General features: G+C 45.4%; 1 protein-coding gene across 12 annotated transcripts in view; it reads left to right on the top strand.

The window, feature by feature from the left end:
- Positions 1–13,379, top strand: part of LOC137346623 (elastin-like) — a 508,685-nt gene that overhangs the window by 391,353 nt on the left and 103,953 nt on the right. For all 12 annotated transcript variants that reach the window (XM_068010226.1, XM_068010221.1, XM_068010223.1 and 9 more), the window contains 2 exons: positions 477–512; positions 3,587–3,718. In XM_068010226.1, coding sequence (XP_067866327.1) covers positions 477–512; positions 3,587–3,718 — 168 coding nt within the window. The remainder of the gene's footprint in view (positions 1–476; positions 513–3,586; positions 3,719–13,379) is intronic.

The raw sequence follows: 13,379 nt of genomic DNA, 5'->3' as shown, positions 1-13,379 counted from the left end.
TCAAGGACAAAAGATGTGTGCTGTAGATGCATCCGGAGAAACCTGGACTTCTGGGTTTCCCATCCAAAACTCTGCCCCACTCATCTACATAACCCATCCATTAATAGCCAGGCCAATGAGAAACTAACGCTTTAAAATATCTTTTGCAGCCTGAGGTAGATCCACACCTCTTGTGATATTTTGAGAGTTCACAAGTTTTAATCTGCTTCAGTAAATATTAAACAAACTTGCCAAAGACAGTTAGAAGCTCTTAATAAATTCTTAGTCACATATTTTAAGTAGCTGGGCATTCACCCAATGGAATTCAGAGGCCAACATTGGCTCAATTGAAGTAATTTGTGTTCATGATGGAAAATTCAAGAAAACGTATTTCTCAGGAATGCTGTGACGCTGTTAATCTTCAGAATGCCCTAGTCATGCCCTGTATATAGTCAGTCTCTGCTATTTCATTACCTGTTGATTCTCTATCATTGCAGGTGGAGCTGCTGCATCTAAAGCTGCTAAATATGGAGGTAATTCTTCCTAATTCTGACACATTCACTGATTTACACAACTATCAAATTATTATTATATATTTGAGGATAGATTAAAGCAATTTTCCTGTTAAAGAGAAAGGGACGTTCCTACTATATGTAATTGTTGCATGCAATAAGCGTTTCCACCTTGGCTAATTCCTGAAACATCACATCAACTGGATGATCCAGCACAGTGAGTAAAATGAGGTAAAAAAACACCATGAGCATTTATTAATGGGGTTTGAACCATTATTCTATCTTCTTATTTCTTTCCAAAATTAGTGTTGAGTAATGTCCAGTCTATAAATGCACAGTCAAACCATTTTTGTTGTTCTGTTGGAGGATTAATGTTGGCAAGAACACCAGAACACCTCATCCTTCTTTTGATAGCATCACAGGATCTTCTATATCCACATGAACAGGCAGATTGGCCTCAGGTTACCATTTCATTCAAGAGACAGCATCTATGACAATGCCGCACTTCCTCCATCCATCATAGAAGGCATGGACTCAGTGGGCCAAACGGCCTCCTTCTGTGACGTTATAATTATATGAATACAAGAATCTCAGCTCCAACCTTAACATGGTCATCAGCCTGCTGAGAAAGGTGTTGCCTGGCAAACTAACCTCCACCTTGCAGAGGCTGAAAGCCAACTCTCCGATACTTCCTCCTACCTCTCCCTGGACCATGACCCCACCACCGAACATCAAGCCATCATCTCCAGGTCTGTCACTGACCTCATCTTCTCTGGACATCTTCCCTCCATGGTCTCCAATTTCATAGTCCCCAACCCTGAACAACCTGCTTCTACTTCCTTCCCAAGATCTACAGAAAGGGTTTCAGTCTTTTCCTGCCCCACTGAACTCATTTCTTCCATTTTTTGCTCCCCTTGTCCAGTCTCTCTACACCTACATCCATGACTCTTCCAATGCCCTTCGTCCCTCTACCAGTTTCCAATTTATTGGCCCTAAAATTCCTCTTCACCATGGACGTCCAATGTCTCTACATATCCATCCCCCACCAGGACAGTCTGAGGGCTCTTCGCTTCTTCCTTGGACAAAGACCCAATCAGCCTTCATCCAACACCTCCCTCCTTTGCCTGGCTGAACTTGGTCTCACATTTAACAACTTCTCCTTTAACTCAACTCACTTCCTCCAAATAAAAGGTGTTGCAATGAATACCTGCATAGATCCTAGCTATGCCTGTTGTTTTGTGGGATATGTGGAACGTTCCTTGTTCTAGTCCTATTTCTTCACCTCTTTTACCAGTACATTGATAACTTTATAGGTGCCTTTTCTTTCTCTCACCCTGAACTGGAAAAATTTCATCAACTTTGCTTCCAATTTCCTCTGTTCTCTCATCTCCAACTCTTCCCTTCCTTGATTTCTCCATCTACATTTCTGGCCACAGGCTATCAACAAAAGTTCCCACTGACTTCCACAGCTACCTCGACTACACTTACTCACATCCTGCTTCCTGTAATGATTCCATACCATTCTCCCAGTTTCTCCATCTCTGTCGCAACCTTCCATTATCAGTGCTTCTGATATGTCTTCCTTTATCCTCAATCGAGGATTCTCTCCCACCTTGGTTGACTGAGCAGACCCGCTTGTCTGCTCTCACCGCTTTCCCTCCCTCCCAGAACCTTGATAGGGTTCCCCTTGTCCTTGCCTTCCACCACCCTCCCCCCACCCCCCCCACCCACCGAGCCTCCGTATCCAATGGATCATCTTCCATCATTTCTACCACCTCTATTGTGATGCCACCACCAAACATATCTTTCCCTCCCCTCCTCCTTCAGCATTCCGAAGGGACCGTTCCCTCTGTTACACCCTGGTCAACTCCTCAGTCACCCCAACACACCCTCCCCTTCCCATGGCACTTTTCCATTCCAGTGCAGGAGATGCAACACTTGCCTTTTTCCTCTCTGTCCTTGCTGTCGAAGGCCCCAGGTGAAACACCAACTTACGTGAACCTCTTTCAATTTAGTATGCTGTACTCGCTGCTCATAATGTGGTCTGTTCTACACTGGGGAGACCAAACAGAGATTAGGTGGCTGCTTTAGGGAACACCTCCATTGAGTCCACAAGCATGACCCCAAGCTTCTGATCTCCTGTCATTTTAACTTTCTACCTAGCTCTCACACTGACCTCTCTATCCTTGGCTTCTTGCAGTGTTCCAATGAAGCTCAATGTAAGCTCAAGAAACAGCTGCTCAACTTTCTACATCCTTTCAGACTCAACATTGAATTCAATTATTTCAGACCATAATTTCTGCCCCCATTTTCATAGTCATAGAGTCATAGAGAGATACAGCACTGAAACAGGCCCTTCGGCCCATCGAGTCTGTGCCGACCATCAACCACCCATTTATACTAATCCTACATTAATCATATTCCCTACCACATCCCCACAACTCTCCTACCACTTACTTATACTAGGGGCAATTTACAATGGCCAATTTACCTATCAACCTGCAAGCCTTTGGCTGTGGTTTCCTTTTTTTTCCAGGTTTCTGTTTAAATCTCATTTTTCCCTTGTTTTTGCTTTTGCACAGCAGCTGTTTGTCACACCTCCTGTAAACACATCTTTTGTTTCTTCACTTGTGCCTTTGGCCCTGCACCACCAACTCTCTTGTCATTTAATCTCTCTTGTCTTCCACCCTTATCAGAGACCTTCCCATTTGTTCTTTTTTCATGCTCCCCCTTTCACTGACTTAAAACCTACTACAGTTCCAAATTTTCCCAGTTCTGATGAAAAGTCATTGACCTTAAACATTAACTTTGTTTCTCTCTCCACAGATGCTGCCTAACCTGCTGAGTAGTTCCTGTATCTTTTGTTTTTATGTATTAAATAGAATAATAATAGGGAGAATAACAATAGTTAGGGTGAATAACAGTTTGGCTTAAATGTTGAAACGAATGTCTGGAATTAACAAGGCAGCATGATTGCTGAGTTCACATTATTTCACTGTCAGCCACTATTGGCCAAAAATTCCTAAATTTGGACTATTTTTGTAAAGAAGTGATTCACTATTTATAATTATTAAATCTTTGTTATATCATTGTAGGTGTTGGAGCGGGTTTGCTACCTGGCGTTGGAGTGGGTGTGCAGCCTGGCATTGGTGTGGGTGTACAGCCTGGCTTTGGAGTAGGTGTGCAGCCTGGCACTGGAATAGGTTTCCAACCTGGCATCGGAATGGGTAATTTACTGTCTTCTGAAAGACATTTTCCTCCATTATGCTCTTTGTAAAGTATAAGTCTGCCTCATCCCAGTTCTGTGTAAATGATGCTATCAAAGGGCATAGTGAAATTAATACCAAAAGCAGAAGAAAAATAACTGCAGATAGCTGCAATCATGAAGGATGCAGTAGGGGAAGGTTGATGGATTGCAGTTCAAAAGTCTGTTAAAAGAACATCTATCCATTAATGTCCTGAATTGCTGAGATTTCCTAATTCTGTGTCACCAGTCTAGGATATTCCTTTCTACTAAAATGAATCAGGTCAAAATTATGGATGGTTCAGAGCGCAAGCAAAAAAACTAGGATAACAAGACTGGTAATATCAGGTATAGTCTATCTCAGGGAATTATCACAGCTTGAATATCACTGCATGGGTACATTAAAAATAATATATTCAAGTTCTCTACAGTCCAGCAAGATATGCATTTTATCAAACCATGAGGCTCCCTTCAGTTAAGAAAATTTACATCTATTGATATGACTCACTGCAATTAAACATCCCCATTTGCAGTTGTTTGTAGCCTGATTACTCTCAATTATTTGACTAAGATTTTGGATTTTGTCCTGAACCCAGGAGTTGCCAAAAGGTCCAAAACTGTGGAAATGTAGGACTTCCCATCATGATTCACTGGAGTCTTGATGTACATGATATATACAAGTCCAAGAGGATGCCCAAGAGATTTTAGTGCTTTCAGATTACTTGTTAACATAAAAATGGTAGTGACAACATTCAGTGTTATTCCTCTTTGTGTTGTTGCATTCATCTGTTTGAACCTAACAAGTCCAAAGGCATAACAAATATAACATTTCAGTGTTTATCATTCATTAGATCAAGCTTTCTACAGCTCTATGTAAGCAAAATAGAGTCATTCTATTTGACTGCCACAGTGTTATGGCCAGTTGGTAAGGGCTGTGGGTGGTTCCCACTGTTCACTCCCAACTGACAACAGCACATATTTTTGTTACTCGGGTTTTAACACCTTTAGTTGTATTTGTCAAGTAAACAGACAATGACAGGTTTTCTTATAAGTTTAAAACAGAAGATTAACTATTTATTGAACAATTTTCATTTAGTCATTTACTAGTACAGAACTTGAGTATTGCTGAAAATAGAGACATGTTGTTGAAGCTTTTCGTCTTACACTCATCAGGACAATCCACAAGAATAACCAATGTAAGGGAAAATAACATACTGCATGAGAAGAGAGTGCTGATTGGTTGGAAAGTGAACTCTGATTGGCAGAGGCGTTGCCATGGACAACATGTCTCTATTTCAACAATATTCATTCCCGAAATGGTTGCAACCGCATGCATTCACTCACACGCATGCACGCATGCACGCACGCACACACACAACACACAAGAATAAATAGAGAGGAAAAGGATAAGTGATTTGAAGTGAGATAGGTGTTCAGGGTTCATGGTAAACCTTTTGAATCTTCTCGTTGGACAATTTCTCTTATTAAAGTTGCAGGCCTGGGTTGTTTGTAGATTTTCCTGGTGGTTGAGACTTCAGTCTGGAGGTGGTGATCACTTTTAGTTTTCTGTTGCAACACATTGAAGGGTAGAATTCACAGCAAGGCTCCTTCTTTGATTTTTTGCTGGATCTCTCGCAGCTCTTAGCTGAGCAGGTTTTTGTGGTGTTGTGATCTCTCCTTTCCCTCCAGAGAGCTACTTTTTAAGGTAAAAATCTCTCACATGTTATCTCTGTTAGGAGACACAGTTCCCCTTCCCTTTGGTGACCAACAATGGAACAGGATTTGGCTACTTCACACCTTCTTTGTTTCAGAAGAACCCATTTCATTCAGGAATGTCTCTTGATGGGTTCAGGATGGGTGTAATTGACACCTCTTAGCTTGGACTGTATCCTTTTGTCTTTAACAGACTGTAAGACAATTTGAATATACAGGGCCTTTTGCAGTAAATTGTCCACTTTTTAAAGGAAAAGTCAATTTTTTATAACTCTTCAGTTTGGGTTCTGTATTTTCGGCACTGCACTTCTCGTGAGCATGAAACATAGGTACATAGGGTATCACTGGTTCTGACTCATTAATTTCCATGGTTGCCTATGCAGGCTTACCCTGTCTCTGCACCACCTTGGAATTTCTTTCAACCCTAATCCAGGACAGCCTTTTAACATCTCCAGAACATTTGCCTCTTACCTCATCTCCACGTTGGCTAAAACTGTCATTGATGCCTTAATAGCCTTGAGGATCATTTTCCTCCATTCATAATCTTCAACTAATTGGAATTGTCATAGTACACCATTCCCACATTAAACCCAAACAACAACAAAAAAGGGCAATTTCAAAATTTGTGGACATCATCAAATTGGGAGATATAGTCAATACTGCGGAAGACTGCTAGAAATTACATAATGGCATTAATAAACTCGCAGAATAGGCATGTAATTGAAAAATTAATTTTAATGTAGAGAAGTGTGTGGTGATGCATTTTGGTAGGAAGAATAAAGAGGCCACATCATCTTCTGGAAATAAGAGTCTCAATGGGTTAGAGGAACAAAGGGATCGAGAGATGCAGGTGCACAAATCAGAAATCATAGAAAAATTTACAACACAGAAGGAGACCATTCGGCCCATTGTGTCTGTGCCGGTTGACAAAGAGCTGCCCAGCCTAATCCCACCTACCTGCTCTAAGTTCAAAGCCCTGCAAGTCATGACTCTTCAAGTAGACATCTAAATACTTTTAAAATAAAAAAAACTTTCAGACAGTGAGTTTCAGATCCCTAGCACCCTCTGGGTGAAAAAGTGTTTCCTGATCTCCCCTCCAATCCTTCTACCAATTACTTTAAATCTATGCCCCCTGTTTTTTGATCCCTCTGCTCAGGTAAATAAGTCATCCATATTACTCTTTCTAGGCCCCTCATAATTTTATAAACTACAAATAAGTTACCCCACAGCCTTCTCGGTTCCAAGGAAAACAAATCCAGCCTATCCAAGCTTTCCTCATAGCTAAAATTTTCCAGTCCTGGCAACATCCTCCTAAATCTCTTCTGCACTGTCTCCAGTGCAATCACATCTTTCCTGTAATGTGGTGACTAAACTGTACACAGTACAGTACAGGGGGCGGCACAGTGGCGCAGTGGTTAGCACCGCAGCCTCACAGCTCCAGGGACCCGGGTTCGATTCTGGGTACTGCCTGTGCGGAGTTTGCAAGTTCTCCCTGTGTCTGCGTGGGTTTCCTCCGGGTGCTCCGGTTTCCTCCCACATGCCAAAGACTTGCAGGTTGATAGGTTAATTGGCCATTATAAATTGCCCCTAGTACAGGTAGGTGGTAGGGAAATATATAGGGACAGGTGGGGATGTGGTAGGAATATGGGATTAGTGTAGGATTAGTATAAATGGGTGGTTGATGGTCGGCACAGACTCGGTGGGCCGAAGGGCCTGTTTCAGTGCTGTATCTCTAAACTAAACTATTCAAGCTGTGGTCTAACTAGTGTTGTACACAGTTCTAACATAACCTCCCTGTTCTTTTATTCTATGCCTCGGCTAATAGGAAAGCTTGCCATATGCCTTCTTAACCGCCTTAACCTGTCCTGCTACCCTTAAGGATCTGTGGGCATTGTCCCTCTGTTCTTCCACACCACTCCGTATCCTTTCATTTATTATGTATTCACTCGCCTTGTTGCATCTCCCAAAATTCATTACCTCACACTTCTCTGGATTGAATTCCATTTTCCTCTTTTCTGCCCAATTGATCAGACTATATATATCTTCCTGCAATCTAAAGTTTTCCTATTCACTGTCAACCACACGGCCAATTTTTGTATCATCTGTAAACTTCTTTATCATGCCCCCTACATTTGAGTCGAAATCATTGATATAAAGTACAAAAACCAAGGGAATGCGTACTGAGCCCTGCAGAACCCCACTGGTAACAGCCTTCCAATTGCACAAACATGTGCCCATTACCTTTTGCTTCCTGCCACTAAACTCAATTTGGATCCAATTTGCCACTCTCCGTTGGATCCCAAGGCTTTTTACCTGTTTGACCTATCTGCCATGTGGGACTTTGTCAAAAGCCTTGCTAAAATCCACGTAGACCACATGCACCTCACTGCCCTCATCAACACTACTTGTCATCCCCTCAAAAAAATCAATGAAGTTAATCAGACATGATCTTCCCTCAACAAATCCATGCTGACTTTCCTTGATTAATCTATGCCTTTCTAAATGAAGGTTTATACTGTCCCTCAGAATTGATTCCAATAATTTGCCCACAAACAAAGTTAACTGGCCTATAATTACTCAGATTACCCCTCATGGCTTTCAAGATGGCTCCTGGGCTGGAAGCTCCCGAGGAAGCTCCCTTGCTGTTCAACTCTATCCATGGCCATCTGCTCCCATCCCTAACGTTTTCTCCCCCAATCTGCCCTCTTAAACTGTTTAAATTCCCCTGGCTCTTTAAATCAGTTCATTTTAGCCCTATCTAAAAGATAACAGTTAGTTTAGTGTATGTTACCTGGGCCCACTGCCCTCCCCCAGCCACACCTGCTCTTTGTTTTCTCAATGAAATTGATCCGGATGAAACTGACGAGCACAGCTGCCGATACTTTAATCTCCGATCCTGCTGTCTTCACAGTCCAGAGTGTCTGCAGCCACGGCATGCGGTAAGTCCATTGAGGTGAAGAAGGAGCTGCGGGACCCGAGAGAAGTCCTGTGAAAAGGTGCCCCGAACACCCAAAACATCCACGAACGGCCCCCCCGGCCGCAACTTCAAAGCGCCCGCGGGAGATGGCTCGGAGAGCATCTGCAGCGCACTGTCGGCAATGCTGCATGCCTTTATTTAAACCACTGCAAAAAAAAAACCCTTAGCAAATGTAATCACCTCGAAGTCTGCCAAATGATGCTTCACCTCCCGAAGGACGTGGATGAGCTTTCCGGACGTCGATGGTGGGCACTGAGGAAATGGCTTATTACCTGCACCAGATTCCACCCTGCTCCACCCTCTCAGCTCACCCCCTCACAACCCCGTCCCAGCCCGCCCCCCCCTCGCACCATCTTCACCCCGCACCCCCTTCCCCTGCACCCCCCCCCCCACCCCCTCCCTCTACCCCTCCCCCTTGCATCCCCTCCTCCCACCGGCACCATCCTACACCTGTGTAGGGGCCCCAACAACCCCACTGCCTTGTGGGCGTCTCGGGAGAGACCAAGGCTAAGGGAGTAAACCCTAACAGAAAATCCGGAGCGGAACCCCGTAGGCGGTCATGTGTCACCTTTGGCATGTTTCCGGCAGTTCCTGCAGCCATACTGGTGCCAAACGTCGTGTCCTGCACTCCTTTGGACCCCACCAGAAAGGCCGAGAGGGGGGTTTTGACGACTGGGCAACTCTCAACCTCCATAAATTTGCCCAGGCATGCGCCATGGAGAGGTCACTCCATAGTTGCCTCACAGCGACTGAAACAACACGGAAGGCAGCAGTTACGGGTTATAAGTCCAGATAAATTGGCGTAGAAACTGGGCGCCACGGGTTGCCTTTGTCGGTGGGAGAGGTCATTGCACCTCACTGGACAGCTACCGCCCGCCTCAAACCGGGCAGCCCCCGGTCAATAAGGTTCTGTCCCGCCACAGTCTGCCTGCTTCAATGGGTGCTTGGAGCTCAGGGTCATTGCCCGAAAGGTGGACTGATACACCGCACCAAACAACATGAAAAAAGGAAAGAAGGTACCAGCCCTTCGCTTTGCAAGCTGGAACGTCAGAACTATGTGTCCTGGCCTGTCGGAAGACCTTACACAAATCAACGATTCTCGGAAGACCGCCATCATTAACAACGAGCTCAGTAGACTCAATGTGGACATTGCAGCACTTCAGGAGACTCGCCTCCCCGCGAGTGGCTCTCTAGCAGAGCAAGACTACACCTTCTTCTGGCAGGGCAGGGATCCTGAAGAACCAAGACAGCATGGAGTGGGCTTCGCCATCAGAAACTCCTTGCTCAGCATGATAGAGCCTCCCTCAAATGGCTCGGAACGCATACTGTCCATCCGACTGCTCACCACCTCTGGTCCAGTACACCTACTCAGCATCTATGCTCCAACACTCTGTTCCGCACCTGAAGCTAAAGACCAGTTCTATGAACAACTCCATAACATCATTAGCAGCATCCCCAACACCGAACACCTATTCCTGCTGGGGGACTTTAATGCCAGGGTTGGGGCCGACCATGACTCATGGCCCTCCTGCCTTGGGCGCTATGGCGTTGGAAGGATGAATGAGAACGGGCAGAGACTGCTTGAGTTGTGTACCTATCATAACCTCTGCATCACCAACTCGTTCTTTCACACTAAACCCTGTCACCAGGTTTCATGGAGGCACCCAAGATCACGTCGTTGGCACCAGCTAGACCTCATTGTCACAAGGCGAGCCGCCTTAAACAGTGTTCAAATCACACGCAGCTTCCACAGTGCGGACTGCGACACCGACCACTCCCTGGTGTGCAGCAAGGTTAGACTCAGACCAAAGAAGTTGCATCATTCCAAGCAGAAGGGCCACCCGCGCATCAACACGAGCAGAATTTCTCACCCACAGCTGTTACAAAAATTTCTAAATTCACTTGTAACAGCCCTTCAAAACACTCCCACAGGGGATGCTGAGACCAATTGGGCCCACATCAGAGACGCCATCTATGAGTCAGCTTTGACCACCTACGGCAAAAGTGCGAAGAGAAATGCAGACTGGTTTCAATCTCATAATGAAGAGCTGGAACCTGTCATAGCCGCTAAGCGCATTGCACTTTTGAACTACAAGAAAGCCCCCAGCGATTTAACATCCGCAGCACTTAAAGCAGCCAGAAGTACTGCACAAAGAACAGCTAGGCGTTGCGCAAACAACTACTGGCAACACCTATGCAGTCATATTCAGCTGGCCTCAGACACCGGAAACATCAGAGGAATGTATGATGGCATGAAGAGAGCTCTTGGGCCAACCATCAAGAAGATCACCCCCCTCAAATCTAAATCGGGGGACATAATCACTGACCAACGCAAACAGATGGACCGCTGGGTTGAGCACTACCTAGAACTGTACTCCAGGGAGAATGCTGTCACTGAGACTGCCCTCAATGCAGCCTAGCCTCTACCAGTCATGGATGAGCTGGACATACAGCCAACCAAATCGGAACTCAGTGATGCCATTGATTCCCTAGCCAGCGGAAAAGCCCCTGGGAAGGACAGCATTACCCCTGAAATAATCAAGAGTGCCAAGCCTGCTATACTCTCAGCACTACATGAACTGCTATGCCTGTGCTGGGACGAGGGAGCAGTACCCCAGGACATGCGCGATGCCAACATCATCACCCTCTATAAAAACAAAGGTGACCGCGGTGACTGCAACAACTACCGTGGAATCTCCCTGCTCAGCATAGTGGGGAAAGTCTTTGCTCGAGTCGCTCTGAACAGGCTCCAGAAGCTGGCCGAGCGCGTCTACCCTGAGGCACAGTGTGGCTTTCGTGCAGAGAAATCGACTATTGACATGCTGTTCTCCCTTCGTCAGATACAGGAGAAATGCCGTGAACAACAGATGCCCCTCTACATTGCTTTCATTGATCTCACCAAAGCCTTTGACCTCGTCAGCAGACGTGGTCTCTTCAGACTACTAGAAAAGATCGGATGTCCACCAAAGCTACTAAGTATCATCACCTCATTCCATGACAATATGAAAGGCACAATTCAACATGGTGGCTCCTCATCAGAGCCCTTTCCTATCCTGAGTGGTGTGAAACAGGGCTGTGTTCTCGCACCCACACTTTTTGGGATTTTCTTCTCCCTGCTGCTTTCACATGCGTTCAAATCCTCTGAAGAAGGAATTTTCCTCCACACAAGATCAGGGGGCAGGTTGTTCAACCTTGCCCGTCTAAGAGCGAAGTCCAAAGTACGGAAAGTCCTCATCAGAGAACTCCTCTTTGCTGACGATGCTGCTTTAACATCTCACACTGAAGAATGCCTGCAGAGTCTCATCGACAGGTTTGCGTCTGCCTGCAATGAATTTGGCCTAACCATCAGCCTCAAGAAAACGAACATCATGGGGCAGGATGTCAGAAATGCTCCATCCATCAATATTGGCGACCACGCTCTGGAAGTGGTTCAAGAGTTCACCTACCTAGGTTCAACTATCACCAGTAACCTGTCTCTAGATGCAGAAATCAACAAGCGCATGGGTAAGGCTTCCACTGCTATGTCCAGACTGGCCAAGAGAGTGTGGGAAAATGGCGCACTGACACGGAACACAAAAGTCCGAGTGTATCAGGCCTGTGTCCTCAGTACCTTGCTCTACGGCAGCGAGGCCTGGACAACGTATGCCAGCCAAGAGCGACGTCTCAATTCATTCCATCTTCGCTGCCTTCGGAGAATACTTGGCATCAGGTGGCAGGACTATATCTCCAACACAGAAGTCCTTGAAGCGGCCAACACCCCCAGCTTATACACACTACTGAGTCAGCGGCACTTGAGATGGCTTGGCCATGTGAGCCGCATGGAAGATGGCAGGATCCCCAAAGACACATTGCACAGCGAGCTCGCCACTGGTATCAGACCCACCGGCCGTCCATGTCTCCGTTATAAAGACGTCTGCAAACGCGACATGAAATCGTGTGACATTGATCACAAGTCGTGGGAGTCAGTTGCCAGCATTCGCCAGAGCTGGCGGGCAGCCATAAAGACAGGGCTAAATTGTGGCGAGTCGAAGAGACTTAGTAGTTGGCAGGAAAAAAGACAGAGGCGCAAGGGGAGAGCCAACTGTGCAACAGCCCCAACAAACAAATTTCTCTGCAGCACCTGTGGAAGAGCCTGTCACTCCAGAATTGGCCTTTATAGCCACTCCAGGCGCTGCTTCACAAACCACTGACCACCTCCAGGCGCGTATCCATTGTCTCTCGAGATAAGGAGGCCCAAAAGACCCCTCACTCCTTTTAAACAACAGTAAAACATTGGCAGTCCTAGAATGCTCTGGTACCACTTCTGTAGCCAGGGAGGATGGTCAGAGCCTCTTTAATTTCCTCCCTTGCTTCTTTTAACAACCTGGTATATATTTCATCCCGGCCTGGCCCTGACGATTTATCTATTTTCAAAGATGTCAAACCCTTCAATACTTTCTCTCTTACAATATTTATTCCATCCAATATTTCACACTCTTCCTCCTTAACTACAACGTCATCATCAGCCCCCACTTTTGTGAAGACAGCTGGAAAGTATTCATTAAGAACCTTACCCACATCCTCTGCCTCCACACGTAGATTACCTTTTTGGTCCCTAATAGGCCTTACTCTTTCCTTAGTTATCTTCTTTCTCTTTAATGTACTTATAAAACATCCTTGGATTTTCCTTGATTTTACTTGCCGGTATTTTTTCATGCCCTGTCTTTGCTTTTCTAATTCCCCTTTTAATTTTACCCTTACACTTTCTGTACTTTTCAAGGCTTTCGGCAGGATTAAGCTCTCGGTGTCTCACATAAGCTTCCCTTTTTTTGCCTTATCTTACCCTCTATGCACCTTGTCATCCAGGGGGCTCTAGGTTTGGCTGTTCCACCCTTTTTCTTTGTTGGAATGTGTTTACCCTAACTATCACTAACAATAGCGACACAGATTAATAAGGTAAATAAAAAGGGGAAAA

Source organism: Heterodontus francisci, chromosome 30, assembly GCF_036365525.1.
Source record: "Heterodontus francisci isolate sHetFra1 chromosome 30, sHetFra1.hap1, whole genome shotgun sequence".
Taxonomy (NCBI): Eukaryota; Metazoa; Chordata; class Chondrichthyes; order Heterodontiformes; family Heterodontidae; genus Heterodontus; species Heterodontus francisci.
The sequence above is the reverse complement of the archived record's forward strand: the minus strand, read 5'-3'. Positions and strand labels throughout refer to the sequence as shown.